The following is a 21679-nucleotide window of genomic DNA, read 5'->3' on the forward strand; positions in this document are numbered from 1 at the left end:
TCTAAACTTGCATTATTAGAATTAGAAGTCTGTTGAGAAAGGGATTAAACTAAGTGTTAACTGCATGGTTTCTACAACTTGGGATCACTTTTATATTGTGTTTTCCTAATGACACATTTTGATTTTGATGCAGCTATCAAGTTAATGCTATGTTTTTATTTAAATTAATTTATTTTAGTTGGAGGCTAATTACTTTACAATATTGTAGTGGTTTTTGCCATACATTGATATGAATCAGCCATGGGTTTACATGTGTTCCCCATCCTGAACCCCCCTCCCACCTCTCTCCCCATCCCATCCCTCTGGATCATCCCAGTGCACCAGCCCTTGCATTGAACCTGGACTGGTGATCTGTTTCATATATGATAATGTACATGTTTCAATGCTATTCTCTCAGATCTTCACACTCGCCTTCTCCCACAGAGTCCAAAAGACTGTTCTATACATCTGTGTCTCTTTTGCTGTCTCGCACATAGGGTTATTGTTACCATCTTTCCAAATTCCATATATATGTGTTAGTATACTGTATTGGTGTTTTCCTTTCTGGCTTACTTCACTCTGTATAATAGGCTCCAGTTTCATCCACCTCATTAGAACTGATTCAAATGTATTCTTTTTAATGGCTGAGTAATATTTCATGGTGTATATGTACCACAGCTTCCTTATGCATTCATCTGCTGATGGACATCTAGGTTGCTTCCATGTCCTGGCTATTATAAGCAGTAAACTGCAATGAATATTAGGGTATACGTGTCTCTTTCAATTCTGGTTTCCTTGGTGTGTATGCCCAGCAGTGGGATTGCTGGGTCATATGGCAGTTCTATTTCCAGGTTTTTAAGGAATCTCCACACTGTTCTCCATAGTGGCTGTACAGGTTTGCATTCCCACCAACAGTGTAAGAGGGTTCCCTTTTCTCCACACCCTCTCCAACATTTACTGTTTGTAGATTTTTGGATAGCAGCCATTTTGACTGGCGTAAGGTGGTACCTCATTGTGGTTTTGATTTGCATTTCTCTGCTAATGAGTGATGTTGAGCATCTTTTCATGTGTTTGTTAGCCATCTGTATGTCTTCTTTGGAGAACTGTTTAGTTCTTGGGCCCATTTTTTGATTGGGTCATTTATTTTTCTGGAATTGAGCTGCAGGAATTGCTTGTATATTTTTGAGATTAATTCTTTGTCCATTGTTTCATTTGCTATCATTTTCTCCCATTCTGAAGGCTGTCTTTTCACCTTGCTTATAGTTTTCTTTGTTGTGCAAAAGCTTTTAAGTTTAATAAGGTCCCATTTGTTTATTTTTGCTTTTTTTTCCAATACACTGGGAGGTGGGTCATAGAGGATCCTGCTTTGATTTATGTCAGAGAGTGTTTTGCCTATGTTTTCCTCTAGGAGTTTTATAGTTTCTGGTCTTATGTTTAGATCTTTAATCCATTTTGAGTTTATTTTTGTGTATGGTTTTAGAAAGTGTTCTAGTTTCATTCTTTTACAAGTGGTTGACCAGTTTTCCCAGCACCACTTGTTAAGGAGATTGTCTTTTCTCCACTGTATATTCTTGCCTCCTTTGTCAAAGATAAGGTGTCCATAGGTGTGTGGATTTATCTCTGGGCTTTCTATTTTGTTCCATTGATCTATATTTCTGTCTTTGTGCCAGTACCATAGTGTCTTGATGACTGTAGCTTTGTAGTAGAGCCTGAAGTCAGGCAGGTTGATTCATCCAGTTCCATTCTTCTTTCTCAAGATTGCTTTGGCTATTCAAGGTTTTATTGTATTTCCATGCAAATTGTGAAATTATTTGTTCTAGTTCTCTGAAAAATACTGTTGGTAGCTTGATAGGGATTGCATTGAATCTATAGACTGCTTTGGGTAGTATAGTCATTTTCACTATATTGATTCTTCCAATCCATGAACATGGTATATTTCTCCATCTATTTGTGTTTTCTTTGATTTCTTTCATCAGTAGGTTAATGCTACTTTGATAGAAAGTTTTCAACAGAAAGCAGTTTCTCTCTGGCTAGTTACTATAATTTCTGTATAGTATTCAGTTAACATAAAAAAACGTAGGGAACTGATTTGATAGTTCAGACATAAACGATCTGATTTGGTGATGTTTTCTTTTTAACAATGAACATTTTCTTGTAGCTTAGGCCAGGATTATATTTTATGGGCTTGAGGTTGCTGCTAAAGACCCTTTCTCTTTCTTTTTGTTGTTTTGGTTGCCATGGACATAAATAATTCTTTTTACCTAATGCCACCCTCAATTTTTCCTAAGGTCATTTTGAATAACTGAGCTAGTGGTGAACATATTTTCTTAAATCCCCTAGATCCCTCTTATTTTGGTAATTTAATGTGACTTTCTAAAGGTGACAAGAGAGTTTAGGGAATGATTATTATATACATGATATCTTAGAGCATTTTTTTCTTGAGCTATAGAAATAAAAGTAAAAGATACATAATTATGTACGTATTATACTTAGGTAAGTATATACTTAAGTATATACTTATGTACGTATATACTTAGAATGAATGAATACTCATTCATTCTATGATACATTTTGTCATAGGAATTCTGTAACAATCATTAATAAAACATTAATAGGCATAAGATATATATATATATGTGTGTGTGTATATATATACACACACACATATATTTCTTAGAAAGGTTTGAGGGCCCCCAAAACCATCCACATATTTGGTGACTCACTAGAAGGACTCATGAGACTCAGTGTATAGACATCTTCTTGACTAGGGTTTGTTACAGCAAAAGGATGCACAACAGGATCAGTAAGGGAAAAAGACACAGATGGAACCTGGAAAAAAAACCCATGTGCAGTCTTCCTGTGTTTTCTCTCCCTCATGAGGGGACACACCAAGCGTGCTCCTTCTGCAGCAGTAAAAAATGCAGTAGTATATGTGCAGTGTGTCTGCCCAGGGAAGCCCACAAGAGACTCAATAGCCAAGGCTTTTATTGGGAGCTAGTCACATAGGCACACTCTGCCTAACAACTCCAAACTTTTCAGACACTCTAAAGGAAAGCACATGTTCGCCATGAATCACATAGTTTGTACAGTCTAGGTATAGAAAACCAGTCTTATCAGTCAGGGAATGATTAAATGCTAAATTCCCAGGTATTAAGCCACGAGTCAACCTTGTAAGCAGACTTTTTTTTTTTTTTTTTTTGTAAGCAGACCTTTCTAAAGATGGCAACCTCAGACCTGCTATGTTAACTCTTTTCTGCATTTATCCCCTTGGCCCTTGACCATGGTGCTTTTATGGTAATTTTATTATCAGAAGGAACCCACGGGCAGGGTGAGACTAACCTGATTATTGACCTCTGTCATGCCTCCATGGATCATGAATTTAGCCAGTTAAAATAATTCCCATTAACCATAAAGGTCTATCTTAAACAAACAAACTTATAGAAAAAGAGAGCAGACTTGTGGTTACCAGAGGCAAGGGTTAGGGGGAGGGAGAATTGGATGAAGGTGGTTGAAAGGTACAACCTTGCAGTTATAGGATAAACAAGTACTAGGGATGTAATGTACAACATGATAAATATAATTGACACTGCTGTGTGCTCTTTATGACTGTTGTTAAGATAGTAAATCCTAAGAGTTCTCATCACAAGGAAAAATATATTTTTCTCTATTTCTTTAATTTTGTATCTATATAAGATGATGGATGTTCAGTAAAATTACTGTGATAATCATTTCATGATAAGTTAAGTCAAATCATTATATTGTACACCTTAAAATTAGACAATGCTGTGTATCAATTATATCTCAATAAAACTGTAAGGGGGGAAAAAGATCTATCTTAAATTTCTCTACTAACCTTTTTTTACCTGAACTGAGGCATCAATTCAGGCCCAGCACAACTCTGGCCAGTAAATTGAAGCTGACCTGAAAGCCTTCCAGGGCTGAGGCAGCGTCTAGGGAGAAAGGATGTGCATATTAGAAGTACAATCCCTGAGGGCACACATAGTCCCCCTGGAAACCAAGAGTTTATCATTGTGAGGGTGCCTCAAGCAGGATGTACATTAGTCAGACAGTACATATGAAATTAAATTTCTTCTGAAACTTCCTCTTTTATTTCTTTTAATCCACAATCCTATACAGCCTATTTTATGTTGCCTCTTATTATAATTACTAACCCATGTATAGTTAGAGTTTCATCTAAACAGTTGTTTTTTCTACCTCTTCTCATAGGATTATCATTGGTGGTGGAGAGCCTTTCTTACCAGCAGTTTTACAGCTGTTTATTTTTTTGCTTATGCAGTTTACTACTTCTTCGCCAAACTTAAAATCACAGGCATTGCAAGCACCATTTTGTACTTTGGGTACACGATGATCATGGTCTTGATTTTTTTCCTATTCACCGGTAAGCACAGAATTACATTTTGTGTATTTTGGATTCTCTAAAGAGACTTGGAGATAGCCATAATATAATAAGCATCAATTAACAATTAATGGAAGGAAGAGGGAACAAAGTCATCATGTTCATTTCTATGCTTTGGGGATAAAAGATTGCAAGGCCTGGGGAGCTGGAGGGACTTTATGTACTTAGCTGCAAGACCGTCCCTTGTGAATGTTTTTAAACAGTAGGGATGTGTTCCAAAACACAGTAAGGGTTGTGTGTAATCACTTTTGAATTCCTTCCAGGCATAAAAAATTAACTGACTTGAATAACTTTTAAATTAGTAAAATTAGATTAAGTCAATATAAGCAATTATAGGTGAGGAACAAGATGGATACTTCTTAGGATTACTCATTTGGGATTGTTATTTTGGTTCAGATGTGATGGAAATTCTTTTTTAGATGAATGCTTAAAGCAGGTGAAAAAATGGCATTGTTTCTAAAATGATCCCATTGGAGAAATAATGAATTTGGAGAGCTTTATGCCCTTGCCAGCCCAAGGGAAGCAGTGGTCCACCTTTACCTGCCTCACTTTTTAAGTTCTGGTTTTAGCTCAAGTCACATCATTTGTGTAGGTCAGTTTGGAACATTTGAAGCGTTTTCCTATGCTTTTAACGCTCCAGGTTCAACAAATATGCAAAAATTAACAATGAAAATTTGTCGGAAATCAAAGCCTTAAGACACATGCAAACATTATCTGAGAAACTGGGCATCTTGGTGGTGACTTCTTTCTGTCCTTTTTGTGTACCTGCTGCTCTTAACTCTTCAGTAAGGAGAAGACTGTGCAGGCCTCCTCTCATCTCTCAGTTCTATTTAGGAAATTCCCTGGTGGTCCAGTGGTTGGGACTCCATGCTTCCATTTCTTTCTACTACAGGGAGCCCGAGTTCCATTCCTGTTGGGGGAACTAAAAAATGAGTTCTATTTAAAACCGAAGGCCTGACAGTGTCTCACTATTCTAGTCTAATGAGGCTCCTCACATTTGCTTCTGAGGTTTTTAAACTTTTTACTGAAATATGCCTGCAGAAAAATGCACACGTCATAAGTGTACAGCATTGAACACACTCTGTAACTGACAGCCATGTTAATAAAAGCTACGTGATCCACGGACCCAAAGCCTCTGTTGGGCATCTTTCCACTCATCTTCCCCAAAGGCAACCACTATCCTGACTTTTAACAGCATCAGTTAACTTGCCCTGTTTTTGAATTGTAGGTTAATGGAATCATACAAGATAGACTCTTCTATGTCTGGCTTCTTTGAGGTCAGGTTTCTTTTTCCCCAGATTGTTTGTGAATTTCACCCATATTGCTGTGTGTACATGCCATCTCTGCCCACAGTGTCTTGTTTTGGATTTCTCTCTTTGTAAATTACTGGCTTTTCTATTTGTGTAATGTGCAGTTGAATGGATTGAGTGCAGTGATTTCAGGCTAATGTTTTCTTCATTACCTAACATTTTGACTCAGGCTACCTTTTTCTGGGAGTCTTATATTACCAGTAGCTTCTTTCAAAAGTGAAATGTCATCCCAAATGGTCCCATTGCTGACAAACATCTATGCCCATTGGTAGTCTCCACCACTTAAATTGCTTCTGTCACTAATATCTGACTCTGCAAGGTTCTCAGTGGTCTCTTGCAAAAACCTAATGGCCGTTCCCTGGTCACCATCCTTCCTGGCTTCTTGGTTAAACACTAGTCCACACCCATTCTGTGAAATTCTTCCTGGCAAGATTGGCATTCTTCTTCCTGTGCCGAATTGTGAATTCTTTTGTTTCCCTCCCTCTTCCTGTCACCTAACTCTAGGCTTTATTGAGGGTTCCACCTTCAGCATTTCAGTCCTTTCTGCATTCTCCCTTTTAGAGTTTATTTAGTCCTAGGACTTCATTTATCTCCTTAGTGCTGACAGTTCCCAAATCTCTGTCTCTAGCCATAACCTCTCTTCACGTATATTCTGAACATTTTCATGTCATGTTGGTTCATGCCCCAGAAAGTGAATCTAGCACTTCCTCCCCCACCCACTGATTGATCTGAATTTCTCTCTCTCTTTGACCCTCATCTCTAATCTCTGATCTCCTTGGCTTAATTTGCATGAATTCTTAACATAGCCCTTCCATGCTTTATGGACTTCCCTGATAGCTCAGCTGGTAAAGAATCTGCCTGCAATGCAGGAGACCTCAGTTCGATTCCTGGGTCGGGAAGACTGGCTGGAGAAGGGATAGGCTACCCATTCCAGTATTCTTGAGCTTCCCTGGTAATTCAGCTGTTAAAGAATCCACCTGCAGTGAGGGAGACCTGGGTTCAATCCCTGGCTTGGGAAGATCCCCTGGAGAAGGGAAAGGCTACCCACTCCAGTATTCTGGCCTGGAGAATTCCCTGAACTGTATTAGTCCATGGGGTCACAAAGAGTCGGACATGACTAAGCGACTTTCACTTTCATTTTTCCATGCTTTATAGTTAATCACAGCCTCCCTATTTATTCTTCAGAAACTTCTTTTTCTGTCTTACACAGCGCTAGACTCTGGGCTAGGTGTTGGGAACACAGTGGTAAACAAAACAGGTAAGGGCCCCTGCTTTTGTGGATGTTATATGTTAATAGATGGCAGACAAAGAAGGAATTAGGGTTTGATGAACTTTGTGAAAGAAATGATATGAAAGAAGAGGTGGATAATCAAGTGTTTCAAACAGGTGACAGCATGTTCAAAAATTCTGAAGTAGGAAGGAATTTGACATCTTCAGAGAGCACGGAGTTCACAATAGCAAGGGGGGCGGGATTTCACTAGGTGGCAATAGTGATGTTAGAGATGTAAGGAACTGGCAGATCTTACCAAGGTCTCAAAAACTCTACTAAGGAATTTAGATTTTATTGTTGGAGTGATGGGACGTTGAGGGGGTTTAAATGTGATAATTTCATTCATCTTATTAGAAAACTTTGATAGTGCCATACTTCCTTATCAAGATCTAAACTTACCTTGGTGTTTGGGCTCCTGTTCTGCCTGCTCCGTGTATTTTCTAAATCTCTTAAACTGAACCATTTATTGAGTTCAGGTGTGTATCCTCCTGATTTTTTTTTTTTTAAGTATGTTTCTCCACCTAACTTGGAATCTTCTTGAGAACAGGGACCATACATCTTATGCCTATTTTCTATCCGTTACCATCTTTTTCAATTTTCATAGTGCTAAACACATGGTTCTTCTTGAATTACATAGTGTATGAAAGAGAGTAGATACCCTTATGGAATAATGTTTCCATATCTATTTTACTTTAAAAAATTTTTTAGATTGAAGTGTAATTGATATACAACATTTTATTAGTTTCTGGTGTACAACACAATGACTCTATATTTGTATATATTATCAAATGATTACCATAATGTCTAGTTGACATCTGTCATACACAGTTACAAAATGTTTGCCATCAATGAGAACTTTTAAGGTTTATTCTCTTAGCAACTTTTAAATACTAATAAGTATAGTGTTATTATTTATAATCACCATGCTGTGCATCATATCCCTATGACTTATTTATTTTATAGCTAGAAATTTGAACTTTTGACCACCTTTACCCATTTTGCCCACACTCTTTTATTTTTTCCATTTATTTTTATTAGTTGGAGGCTAATTACTTTACAATATTGTAGTGGTTTTTGCCATACATTGACATGAATCAGCCATGGATTTACATGTGTTCCCCATCCTGATCCCCCCTCCCACCTCCCTCCCCTTCCCATCCCTTTGGGTCTTCCCAGTGCACCAGCCCTGAGCACTTGTCTCATGCATCCAACCTGGACTGGCGATCTGTTTCACCCTTGATAATATACATGTTTCAATGCTATTCTCTCAGATCATCCCACCCTCGCCTTCTCCCACAGAGTCCAAAAGTCTGTTCTATACATCTGTGTCTCTTTTTCTGTCCTGCATATAACGGTTATCGTTACCATCTTTTTCAATTCCATATATATGCGATAGTATACTGTGTTGGTGTTTATCTTTCTGGCTTTCTTTGGATGAAACTGGAGCCCATTATACAGAGTGAAGTTTGCCCACATTCTTGTCTCTATCCCCCAGCCTCTGGAAACCACCAGTCTGTTCTCTGTATCTATGAGCTTGGTGTTTTATGTTTTTAAGATTCCACATGTAAGTGAGAGCATGCAGTATTTGTCTTTCTTTGTCTAACTTATTTCACTTAGCATAATGCCCTCAAAGTCCATCCATGTTGTCACAAAAAGCAGGATTGTATTTTTTATGGCTGAATAATATTCCATTGTGTGCATATACCACATTTTCTTTATCCATTTATACATCAGCAGACACTTAGGTTGTTTTCATATCTTGGCTACTGTAAATGACACTGCAGTGAACATGGTGTACATGGCTTTTTTTCTGTCAGTGTTTTCATTTTCTTTGGATAAATACCCAGAAGTAGAATTTCTGGATCATATGGTAATTCTATTTTTAATTTTTTTAGGAACCTCCACACCATTTTCCATAGTGGCTATACCAATGTATATTCCTATTAACAGTGCACAGGGTCCCCTTTCCTGCACATCCTTGCTAACACTTTTTATTTCTTGTGTTTTTGATAATTGTCATTCTAACAGGTGTGAGATGTATCTCATTGTGGTTTTGATTTGCATTTCCCTGATGATTAGTGCTACTGAGCATCTTTTCATGTACTTTTTGGCCTTCTGTATGTCTTTGGAAAAATGTCTATTAAGATCTTCTGCTCACTTTTTGGTAATAAATTGCATACATCTATAGTAACAGGGGGAGAAGGAAATGGCAACCCACTCCAGTATTCTTGCCTAGAGAATCCCATGGACATAGGAGCCTGGTGGCCTGTCGTCCATAGGGTCGCACAAAGTCGGACATGACTGAAGCGACTTAGCGTGCATGCATGCATTGGAGAAGGAAATGGCAACCCACTCCAGTATTTTTACCTGGAGAATCCCAGGGACAGAGGAGCCTGGTGGGCTGCCATCTATGGGGTAGCACAGAGTTGGACACGACTCAGGTGACTTAGCAGCAGCAGCAGCAGCATAGTAACAGGCCTAAAATCTTTCTGGAGGGTGTATATATTTTTTCCTTTCCAGTTTTTTATTGGAAATAAAAGCAAAACTAAACAAATGGGACCTAATGAAACTTAAAAGCTTTTGCACTACAAAGGAAACTATAAGTAAGGTGAAAAGACAGCCCTCAGATTGGGAGAAAATAATAGCAAATGAAGAAACAGACAAAGGATTAATCTCAAAAATATACAAGCAACTCCTGCAGCTCAATTCCAGAAAAATAAATGACCCAATCAAAAAATGGGCCAAAGAACTAAACAGACATATTCAGATTTTTTATTGAGGTATAGCTGACATACAGCTCTGTATAAGTTTCAGGTATACAGCATAATTATTTGACTTTCATGCATCATGAAATGATGACCACAGTGGTCATGAACATTGACCACTTGAACATTTATATCAATGAACATTTATATCATACAGATACAAAATTAACAAAATAGAAAATTTTTTTTCTTCTGAGAACTCTTAGGATTTACTCTCAACAACTATCATATGTAATGTACAACAGTATTAATTACACTTACCATGTTTTACATTATAAGTACTTCTTTATTTTATAACTGAAACTTTGTATCTTTTGACTGCCTTCAACCAATTCCTCTTCCCCTATCCCTCACATCTAGTAACTACAAATCTGATCTCTTTTTCTATGAATTTGTTTGTTTCTTTGTTGAAATATAATTGACCTAAAACACTATGTTAGTTCTTGATATACAACAGTGATTTGATATTTCTGTCCATTTCAAAATGATCACCATGATAAGTCTAGCTACCATCTGTCACCATACAAAGATATTGCATAATCATTGACTATATTCCCCATACTGTACAGTTCATCCTATGACTTATTTATTTTGTAACTGGGATTTTGTATCTCTTAATTTCCCTCACCTGTTTCACTCCTCCCCCCTCCCCCCAGCAGCCACCTGTTTGTTCTCTAAATCCATGACTCTGTTTCTGTTTTGTTATGTTTGTTCAATTGTTCTGTGTTTTAGATTCCATGTGCAAATGAAATCATACAGTATTTGTTTTTCTCTGTCTGACTTCTTTTACTTAGCATAATACCCTGTGGGTCCATCTATGTTGTCCCAAATGGTCAAATGACAAGGTTTCATTCTTTTTTAATGTCTGAGTTTTATATATATATATATATATATGTGTGTGTGTGTGTGTGTGTGTGTATTATGTATATATATATATATATAAGTGTTATATATATTATGTATATATATGTATCTACACACACATATACCACATCCTCTATTGATAAACACTTAGGTTGCCTCCATATCTTGGCTGTTGTAAATGAGGCTTCAGTGAGAATATGGGTTCATATAACTTGAATTAGTGTTTTTGTATTCTTCAGATAAATACTCAGGAGTGGAATTGCTGGATCTTGTGGTAAATCTATTTTCAATTTTTCAAGAATCTGCATAGTGTTTCCATAGTGGCTGCACCAGTTTACATTCCCACCAACAGTGTAGAAGGGTTCCTTTTTTTGCACACCCTCTCCAGCATTTGTTATTTGTAGACTTTTTAATGATGGTCATTCTGACTGTTGTGAGGTTATACTTCATTGTAGTTTTGAGTTTTTAAATTAATTTTTTTTATTTTTATTTTTTTTATTAGTTGGAGGCTAATTACTTCACAACATTTCAGTGGGTTTTGTCATACACTGACATAAATCAGCCATGGAGTTACATGTATTCCCCATCCCGATCCCCCCTCCCACCTCCCTCTCCACCCGATTCCTCTGGGTCTTCCCAGTGCACCAGGCCCGAGCACTTGTCTCATGCATCCCACCTGGGCTGGTGATATGTTTCACCATAGATAATATACATGCTGTTCTTTTGAAACATCCCACCCTCACCTTCTCCCACAAAGTTCAAAAGTCTGTTCTGTACTTCTGTGTCTCTTTTTCTGTTTTGCAAATAAAAGCAAAAATAAACAAATGGGACCTAATGAAACTTAAAAGCTTTTGTACAACAAGGAAACCATAAGTAAGGTTAAATTAATTTTTATTGGAAAATAGTTGATTTGCAATGTTGTATTAGTTACAGGTGTACAGCAAAGTGAATCAGTTATACATATACATATATCCCCTCTTTTTTAGATTTTTTCCCCTATATAGGCTATTACAGATTATTGAGTAGAGTTCCCTGTGATATACAGTAGGTCCTTATTAGTTAACCTATTTTGTATATAATAGTGTGTATATGTCAATCCCAATCTTCCAGTTTATTCCCCTCCACCCCCTGGTAAGCATAAATTTATTTTCTACATCTGTGTCTCTTTCTGTTTTGTAGATAAGTTTATTTCTACCCTTTTTTCAGGATTCCACATATAAGGGATATCATGTGCTGTTTGTTGTCCTCTGACTTCTTTACTCAGTATGACAATCTCTAGGTCCATCTGTGTTGCTGCATATGGCATTATTTCGTTCTTTTTTATGGTTGAATAATATTCTATTGTATATATAGTACCACATCTTCTTTATCCATTCATCGTTTATGGGCACTTGGGTTGTTTCTATGTCTGGCTATTGTAAATAGTGCTGCAATGAACATTGGGGTGCTTATATCTTTTCGAATTATGGTTTCTCCAGATATATGATATATGCCCAGGAGTGGGATTGCAGGATCATATGGTAGCTCTATTTTTAGTTTTTTAAGGAACCTCCATACTGTTCTCCATAGTGGCTGTACCAGTTTATATTCCCACTAACAGTATAGGCGGGTCCCTTTACTCCATACCCTCTCTAGCATTTATTGTTTATAGACTTTTTGATGATGGTCGTTCTGACTGGTGTCAGGTGATTCCTCTTTGTAGTTTTGATTTGCATTTCTCTAATCATTAGTGATGTTGAGAATCTTTACATGGGCCTCTTGGCCATCTTTATGTCTTCTTTGGAGCAATGACTATTTAGATCTTCTGCCCATTTTTTTTTGGATTGGGTGGTTTGTTTTTTTGATATTGAGCTGCATGAACTATTAGTATATTTTGGAGATGGCATATGAGCCCTTAAGAGCCAAACTTCAGTTTGTATCAGCTGCTTGGGTCTCATGGGTGTGAGCTCCATGGTTTTTCAAAACCCAATGTCTGGAGAGTTTATTTCTCAGGTGCCAGTCTTAAAGGTTGGAGTGCCTGATGTAGGGCATGAACCCTTTGGTCCTCAGAAAGAAGCTCCAGGTTTTGGATTCCCTCCCAATTGTGTATCACCATGCTGGATTTGGGGTTTATGGTGAGATCATTGTCCCAGCCTTTCCTACCCACTGTGATGCAGTTTCCCCTCTAATTTGTCCCTTGTGAAGATGTTGCTCTGCCAGGTTTTTTTCAGAGGAATTTGTTCCATGTATTGCTGTAGGTTTGGTGTGTCTATGAGAGGAGGTGAGTTTAGGATCTTCCTATGTCCCTGTCTTGAATCAGAACAAATTATTTTTCATGGCGGGGGATGGGGAGAGGAAAAGAGATCTCCATATCTATTTTAAAATTAAATCATGAAAAACCTCCAAAGTAAATCCTAGTTATCGTTCATATCAGGAAAAAAATTTTAAATCGTAAAGTGTGCTTTGGACATCAATTTTCTACAACTGTTCTTTAAGAAGCCCTTTCTGCCTAAGACTCTTGAATGGCATCTCTGTATTCCCTTTCACCACTATATTTTGAGGTTCACAGCAGGAAGCAAGGCTTGTTGCCTCTGCTCATGGTGTTTCACTTTTGAAGAAGACATTCTTAATGAAATAATTAGTCTTAAGAATATAGATGTACACAAAAGTACAGTTCTTAATTGCTGATTACTCTTTCTTGCTACAGATCTTTCTGTAGCAGATCTTTCTGAGAGTGAATTTTTTAAATGAGAACTTTAAAATTAGCAATATCTACTCGTGTAAAAATTACTGAAGAGTTTTACACTAACTTAGAATAATTATGCATTCATCCAGATTTCTTCCTTGTGGTCACCACATTCCTCTTTGGTATTTGAATTCATCCATGGCATCATAATGGACGAATCATAGCTTTTCAATATTGAGTATGTTCCTATATATCCTTTATATTTGCCACTTTTATGGCTGTTTAATCTGTTGAGAAGATTACTTAACTGTTTCTTCACTGTTGAACCCCCCCACCTCCCCCCACTTTGAATTATTTCCTTAGGATAGTCTGTGAAATGGGATGACCGGGTCAAAAAGCATAAATATTTTTATGGCTTTTTATGCTTTTCTGGCATCAGCAGAGTTGTATCGTTTTCCCTACAGCCTTGGCTGGCATTGAGTATTATTTTAGCAGAAATAATAACCAACTCCCCCCAAAATGGTTTTCTTTTTTGTTAACTCAGTATGTCTAAAATGGCACCCCATTGTTTTCTTCCTCTCAGTTTTTGAGGCAAAGGAAATGATGTGCATTGTGGCTGGTGTTCCTCTACTCAATTTTCAGTACATAGCACACTAACAGATGTGTTAATAACATTTTGAAATAGAATTCAAAGAACAGGCAGAAGGATAAGCCACACTATACCAATAATGTCACCAAAGGGTACCAGGAGAGAAATGTTACATTGTAGAGACAAAGATAAACTTCAGTTCAAGTTGGGTGACTTGTCCCAAATCCTAACTAGTTTCAGTATAACTAGTTTAACCAGCTGTTAAGAAACCAGCTATTAAAGAAATGAAGTCTATGTGTGACCAAGTAGGCTGTGATATCTTCTAATTTGATCATTTTACTCAGATTTCTAATGGAGGTTGATGGTCGGCACACATGTGGATACTTGATCTTGATTGGAGGATAGTGATTTTTAAAATTTGCATCAAGTTCTCTTTTTGATATCAACAAATGAGTTAAAGTCTTAAAATTAATTGAAATAATGTATCTCTAGTTTGATATAATAGACATAAGATCAGAATAACCAATTCAGATCTAACACTTAAGATTCCCTCTCCTAAAGTTTAAATGCTATGTTCTATTATGATAGTAGAGTTTATGGTTTAATATAAATCCTGGTTGGCATTACCATGGGTAGCAAATTAAATATTTTATATAAATGTTTGCATTTAGCCACAGTCTATTACTCCTGAGCAGTGGTTCTCAACCAGGGACAGATTTATCCCCTTATAGGACATTTAGCAATATCTGGAGACAGTTTTGATTGTCACGACTGGGATGGGAGGATGCTAATGACATCTAGTGGGTAGAGGCCAAGGATGGTGCTAAAGATCCTATGATGTACAACAAAGAATTATCTGGCCCAAAATGTTAATAGTACTGTAAGAAATACTATTTTTGAACCTCACTTTTACCTGGGAGTTAATGCTATTTTCCAAATATAGTTTTGTTCATCTCAAGAGAACATGTTTAGAATCAGCGACTTTGAATCAGCAATCACTGTGCAGTGATTGAAGCCAGTGTGATGCAAAGAGTTTCTAAGACCCAGAAGTATCAGCCAAGTTTAGAGTGCTTTTCTGTTGGCTTTCTCACTAAGTGTCTATGCTTTAAACATATTTTTATTCATTAAAAGAAGCAAATAAAGTTCAGTATATTTTGAGAGTGTCTACTGTATAATATTTTTGTCACTAAATTAGAAGTGAAAAATGTTCTCACACAGTGCATGATGAAATAAACTATACTGAAGGAAAAGTCCAATTATCTTAATATACAAATATTAGCTATAGTGGTTCTTTTGTGCTTTATTATACCAAATTGTCTCTGTCTTATTAAAAATTTAAATTCTAAAGGACAAAAGATCAGAAAGGAATAAAGATGTATTAATGCTAATTGTTAAGCAGCCAACAAATATTTACTGAACTTTTTATGGGCTTGGCAAGGTGCTTACAGGGAATATGAAAACATAAGATATAATACTATTTATTTCTTATTGAGTCAATTATGTGTCAACTATTAACATACATTTATCTCAATTTTCACCTAACTGTCTAACTATTGTGAGGTGTAAGTCATATTACTCCTATTGCATGGGTGAGGAACTGAGGTCCAGAGAGATTAAGTGACTTGTTCAAGGTCACTTAGCTAGCTTAGTCTGGGAGCTATGATTCATTCAAATCCTGGTTGGTCTGACTCTATTGTTTATTCTTTTTTTTGTTTGTTTATTCTCTTAAATACAACTCTCCACATCCTCCTTAAGCAAGAGGTACTTTTTTAAGCTAAGGCCAAACCAACCACCAAATGATGCCTGCGAAGTCTCCTCTGTGGCCTTCTGTTAGATCTGGTGGACTTCCTGTAATTGGGAGAATGAAGACAGGTGCATGTACCTAAAGCCATAAAACATCACCCTCAGGGGTAGATGACGATAACAGCCAATTCCAAGTCTTTTCCATGCTCTTTCAACCCTTCCAGCCCTTCTTAAAAAAATAAAGGCACACCCTTCCAATTTTTCCACATTATTCTAGAATACAGGGAGTCAAGGCCAGTATAATCTTTGGGATAATTCTATTACCTCTTCAATCCCAGCTCATTTTTATTTCAGCTTATATTTATGGACCAAAATGCCGGGTGCTATTGGAATGAACAGGACATAGTGTTCTCTATTTTCAAGAATATTGAGAACCTCAAGGTCTTAACATTTTTTCCCAGTACAGGTAGTTACAGACCTATTCTAACTCTGGGCCCTGTGGTAGCTAGTATTCTTCTAGTTTCAAGTATCATACTAAAAATTTCAAAGGAAGGGAAGTATTCCTTTTCCTTATGCTCAGTTGCTAAGTTGTGTCCTACTCTTTGAGACCCCATGGACTGTAGCTGGCCAGGCTCCTCTGTCTGTGGAATTCTCGAGGCAAGAGTACTGGAGTGGGTAGCCATTCCCTTCTCCAGGAGATCTTCCTGACCCATGGATCAAACCTGTGTCTCCTGCACTGCAGGCAGATTCTTTATCACTGAGCCACCAGGGAAACCCAAGCATTTAATAAATAACAGCTATTGTCATTATTATAATCATCATTGTCATTTTCTTGGTCATGAAGGTATTCATTCATATCTCTGGCTAAACTAAACCGACTAAAACCAATAAATCTGATGCCCAGGGCCTATCCTAAAGCCTCTGAATCATAATCCTTGCTTATCTGTATTTTTAATTGCTTAACAAGTTTGTAATACTCTCCAGGGTTTAAGTACCTTTGTTATGGAAAGCTATTTAAAGTTTGTAAGTAGGGGCTGGGCAATCAAATTTGTGTTTTGGAAATATCACAATCACTCTGATAGAGTGGAGAATTGATTTGAGAGGGAGACTGGCCATAAAGACAAGCCAAGAGATAGTTTTGTAGATGAGAGATTTAGTGAGTATGACTTAAGACCCAATGGCTATGGAGATGGACAGATGGATGGAGGGGATGGATTCAGAAAATTCCCATAAAAAGCAACATCAATCATGTTCTAGAACTGATAATAAAGTTTTTAGAGAAAAGATCCTAGAAAACATTATTTTATTATTGATAGAGCATTGAGCTTGGAAAGTAAGCATAAATTAATCAAGGAATCAGTGAAAACTATATTTACCATCTCTGATTTTTATTTTTATGAGTTATACAATTATGCAAATATGAGTATAAAATATGTTTATAAATTATATTAAATTGTCTCTATTAAGACTTTCTGCATTAAACACAGAAACAAAAAATGTCACGGGTTACCAATTGAGAGGGGAAAAGTGGTTGTATTCTGTATCATGGTAAGTATTCAGTTGAGGAAAAGAAGTATTTATGAGAGTGATCCATTGCCCACTGTGCCATGAAGGCAGGTGAGAAGAAGTATTTAAGTAAGCATGTAAAATAAAATATTTGCACTTTAAAAAAAATTCCAAGTTGGAAGGTCTTGGTGACTGATAAAATATGAAAGTGAGAAAGGCTGGAGTTAAGGGTCCTTTCCAAGTCTCTGACTGTGACCTCTATATAAGCAGCAATATGTTGATTAGCCCCTGGCATTGTTCCCCACCAGAGGTCCCCCTGCTATTTTTTTACATTTTGACCACACCTCACAGCGTGCAGGATCTTAGTTCCCTGTCTTGGGATCGAACCTGCACCCCCTGCAGTGGAAGTGAGAAGTCTTAACCACTGGACTGTCAGGGAAGTCCCTGAGCCACTTTTTCTATCTTTTACATTACCTGGCAAGCGCCAGGCCCAGAGAAAGTGTTTACTGAATACTGAATCAACTATGGCTGAAGAGAGTCAAGGTCCCTAAGACCTTTGCTCCAAACAAACTTTATTCTTCTGTGCAATGGCTCTAATTCCAATGGTAGGAAAATCTTTTCTGCATGTCTTAGTCACAGGTGCCAATTCTCAAAATAATATATATTGGAATTTAGTCCCCACAGTAGCTGTGGAAAGCCTCTTTAAAGGTTTGTTTATATTGAATAGAATGTGATAGACTTTCAAAATGTTTTATTAGCTAGTTTCTTCTTCTTTTTTCAAGTGTACATGAAGACTTTGGGAAGGCCCTGGAGGAAATGTGTATTGGATGCCAATCTTAGATCAGGCTGTGAATTTTGTTTTTCTCATTGTAGAATTGCATTTAGGGAAAGGAAAGGGGGAAATGGGCTTCTCTGCTTGTCTTGGATGGCCTCATTCAAGATCCTGTAGTTGGTTTGTCTTTTTGTAATGTGTCTCCTGACCTAATGAAAAAAGGTTAAGTTTAGAAAGAAACTAGGACATTTCTAGTACTGGTTTAGTACTTTCTCTGTCCTGGGGCAAATGTAGGCAAAGACACCAAAGGTATAATACTTCTCCCTTTTTGTCCCATCTCCCTTTTTCTATCCTTAACTTGTAGTACCAGCAATTGAGTTGTAGAAAAAAATTTTTAAATTTCTCCAGATCCTTTGTTGTTGTTATTGAGTCACTCAGTTGTATCTGACTCTTTACAATTCCATGGACTGCAGCCTGCCAGGGTCCTCTGTCCATAGGATTCTCCAGGCAAGAATACTGGAGTGGGTTGCCATTTCCTCCTCCAGGGGATCTTCCCGACCCAGGGATTGAATCCGTGTCTCTTGCATCTCCTGTATTGGCAGGCAGATTCTTTACTACTGAGCCACCTGGGAAGCCCACTCCTTTACATTGCTTTTAACTTGTGTGGTTTTTTAACTTGTGTGTGCTTTTAACTTTACTTGCTTTTAACAATGACCCTTAGAAATTTCCACACCTTTCTTAATATTTAATGTTTGTTTACAAAGAAGGAAGGAAGAAAATGAAAGAAAGGAAGGAAGGAAGCATTGAAGGAAGGAAGACAGATAGGCTAGCCCAGAGGTTCTGAACCCTGGTTTCATAGTAGCAGGACCTGGGGAGATTTAAAAAATCTTGACATTCAGGCTGCATCTCAATCAGTTAAGTAGCATAGCTGAGGGTGTGACCCAGATAATAGTATTTGTTACATCTTCCCAGATGATTCCAGGCTACAGGTGATGTTGAGGCATTTAGTCGAATAAATCCCAAGTGAACATACTTTTCAACCCCAGATCAGAACATCATTTCTTGAGTGCCTATTTTGACAGACACTCTAATGTATTTTGTCCTTTTTTTCCCCTCAGGTCAAGCCTGTTGGGTGGGTGGGAGTATGATTCCTTTTCACTTATGAGGAACAGAGGAGAAAGGTAGCTTGTTCTACATCACCCAGCTAAACATCTGCGTGACTCGAAAGTCCAGCTTCTTCAGCTCAGTCAGCTCTCAGAACAGTGTGAGGGCTGATGAATTTTTGTGTTTTGGGTAGGACACATTTTGGTATTTTAAGTAGAGCATCAAAAGGTTGAGAATTCATAGACATTTTCTTAATTTATGGGACTAATATGCAGCAAATGGAAATCAGGAGTGTTTTAGATTCAGAGACATACGTTATCTCATGAACCTTTGAAGTTGTTGGATTCAGAAAAGGGAGACAAAAGTAGGAATAGGTATTATCATCCCCATTTTTCCACTTAGAAAACTGAGGGTTGGCAAGACTGTCACTTGCCTAAGATCAACAAATAACCAACAGAGGACACTTGTGTCCCTCCAGAGCCTATAATCTTATCACTATTCCATGTGTGTATTCAGTTGCTAAGTCATGTCCGACTCTTTGCAACCCCATGGACTGCAGCACGCCAGGCTTCCCTGTCCTTTTCTGTCTCCTGGAGTTTGCTCAGATTAATGTCCATTGAGTTGGTGATGCCATCCAACCATCTCATCCTCTGTTGCACCCTCTCCTCCTGCCTTCAATCTTTCCCAGCATCAGGGTCTTTTCCAATGAGTCGACTCTTCTCATCAGGTGGCCAAAGTGTTGGAGCTTCAGCTTCAGCATCAATCCTTCCAATGAATATCCAGGGTTGATTTCCTTTAGGATTGACTGGTTTGATACCATATTAACTGACAAGGAGCTGTAAAGAGTGGGAGGGAAGTGGCATGATGGTATATAGGATGGAAAGTTATTCTAAATTTAGAAATTGGCATAGAAAAATGTAACAAACCCTGCCTACAGCTTTCTGTGATCTTGCTATTAAGATATTCTCCTAGATGATTGACTTGTCTTATGGTGCCCCATTTAGACTATGAGATTTGGAAATCTTATTAGAATTTTCTTCAATTAAGTCATTGAACATTAAGGTCATTTGAAAATTAAAAAAAAAAAGAAAATTTATTTTTATAGTATGAGCATCAATGGAATTCTATGTTAAAGAAAAATTTGTCCATAATCATGTCACCCTAAAATAGGGAAGTATCTTCTGTCATTTATGCTGTGCTCTAGTCTACGGGTTTAAAGCTTATGTAATGTTCTCATAGGTGTGATACCTGGAACTTGTTTAAGACCTGGCTTTTTTCACCTAATACCATATTATAAAGATTGCCCCAGGACTTCCCTTGTGGCACAGTGGATAAGAATCCACCTTCCAGTGCAGGGGACACACATTTGATCCCTGATCGGGGAAGATTCCACATGCCTCGGATTAACTAAGCCCCTGTGCCACAACTACTGAGCCAGTGCTCTAAAGCCTGTGAGCCACAACTACTGAAGCCCACAAGCCCTAGAGCCTGTGCTCCACAATAAGAGAAGCCACTGCAATGAGAAACCCGCACATTGCAATGAAGATTAGTGAAAGCCTAAGCAAAGCAACAAAGACCTAATGTAGCCAAAAGTAAAATAAATAAATAAGTTATTAAAAAAGATTGGCCCATGCTGCTTTATATATCTTTATGTTTGTCATTTTTAAATAAAATAATTAAACTAATCAATTAATTTGGCTGTGCTGGTCTTAGTTGTGGCACATGGAATCTTTTTTTTTTAGTTGCTGTATACGAACTCCTAGTTGCAGCATGTGGGATCTAGTTCACTGCTACTGCTGCTAAGTCACTTCAGTCGTGTCCAACTCTGTGTGACCCCACAGACATCAGCCCACCAGGCTCCCCTGTCCCTGGGATTCTCCAGGCAAGAACACTGGAGTGGATTGCCTTTTCCTTCTCCAATGCATGAAAGTGAAAAGTGAAAGTGAAGTCTCTCAGTCGTGTCTGACTCTTAGCGACCCCGTGGACCGCAGCCTCCCAGGCTCCTCTATCCATGGGATTTTCCAGGCAAGAGTACTGGAGTGGGGTGCTATTGCCTTCTCCACTAGTTCCCTGACCAGGGATCAAACTGTGGCCCCCTGCATGGGGTGCTCAGAGTCCCAGCCACTGGACCACCAGGGAAGTCTCTATATTTGACATTTCTGCTGCCTCTCTTATTTCATCTTAGTCCATCATTTAGCTCATCACCTATTTGGGGGCATTTGGTTTGTTTGTAGTTTTGCAATATTATAAATCAGTATTATGAACATTTTTTGCATGACATTTTTTTCTCTATAGGATCATTTCTTTAGGATAAATCCCCAGAGATGGGATGTTTCTCAAGCTTAATATTATAAAACTTTCATTTAGAAAACTAATATATGCTCTGATTATATAAGTAAATAGATTATTCTTGCTTTTAAAAAATGTATTTATTTGGCTGCGCCAGGTCTTGGTTGTGGTACACAGGATCTTTAGTTGCCACAGGTGAACTCTTCTGGCATGTGGAATCTAGTTCCCTGACTAGAGATCAAACTGGGCCCCCTACAGTGGGAAGCAGAGTCTTAGCCACTGGACCACGAAGGAAGTCCCAAGATTATTCCTTATTTTGCTATGTATAATGATAATGGTTATTTACATTTTCCAAATTGAAGCAAGTTATACAAAGTTAATTATGTTAGAAAAGTAGCCTTGGACC

At 37.8% G+C, this 21679-nt stretch overlaps 1 protein-coding gene across 1 annotated transcript in view; it reads left to right on the plus strand.

The window, feature by feature from the left end:
- LOC133052044 (transmembrane 9 superfamily member 2-like) overlaps positions 1–21679 on the plus strand; it is an 83250-nt gene that overhangs the window by 61176 nt on the left and 395 nt on the right. The window contains exon 16 of the mRNA XM_061136786.1: positions 4207–4378. Coding sequence (XP_060992769.1) covers positions 4207–4378 — 172 coding nt within the window. The remainder of the gene's footprint in view (positions 1–4206; positions 4379–21679) is intronic.

Source organism: Dama dama, chromosome X, assembly GCF_033118175.1.
Source record: "Dama dama isolate Ldn47 chromosome X, ASM3311817v1, whole genome shotgun sequence".
Lineage (NCBI taxonomy): Eukaryota > Metazoa > Chordata > Mammalia > Artiodactyla > Cervidae > Dama > Dama dama.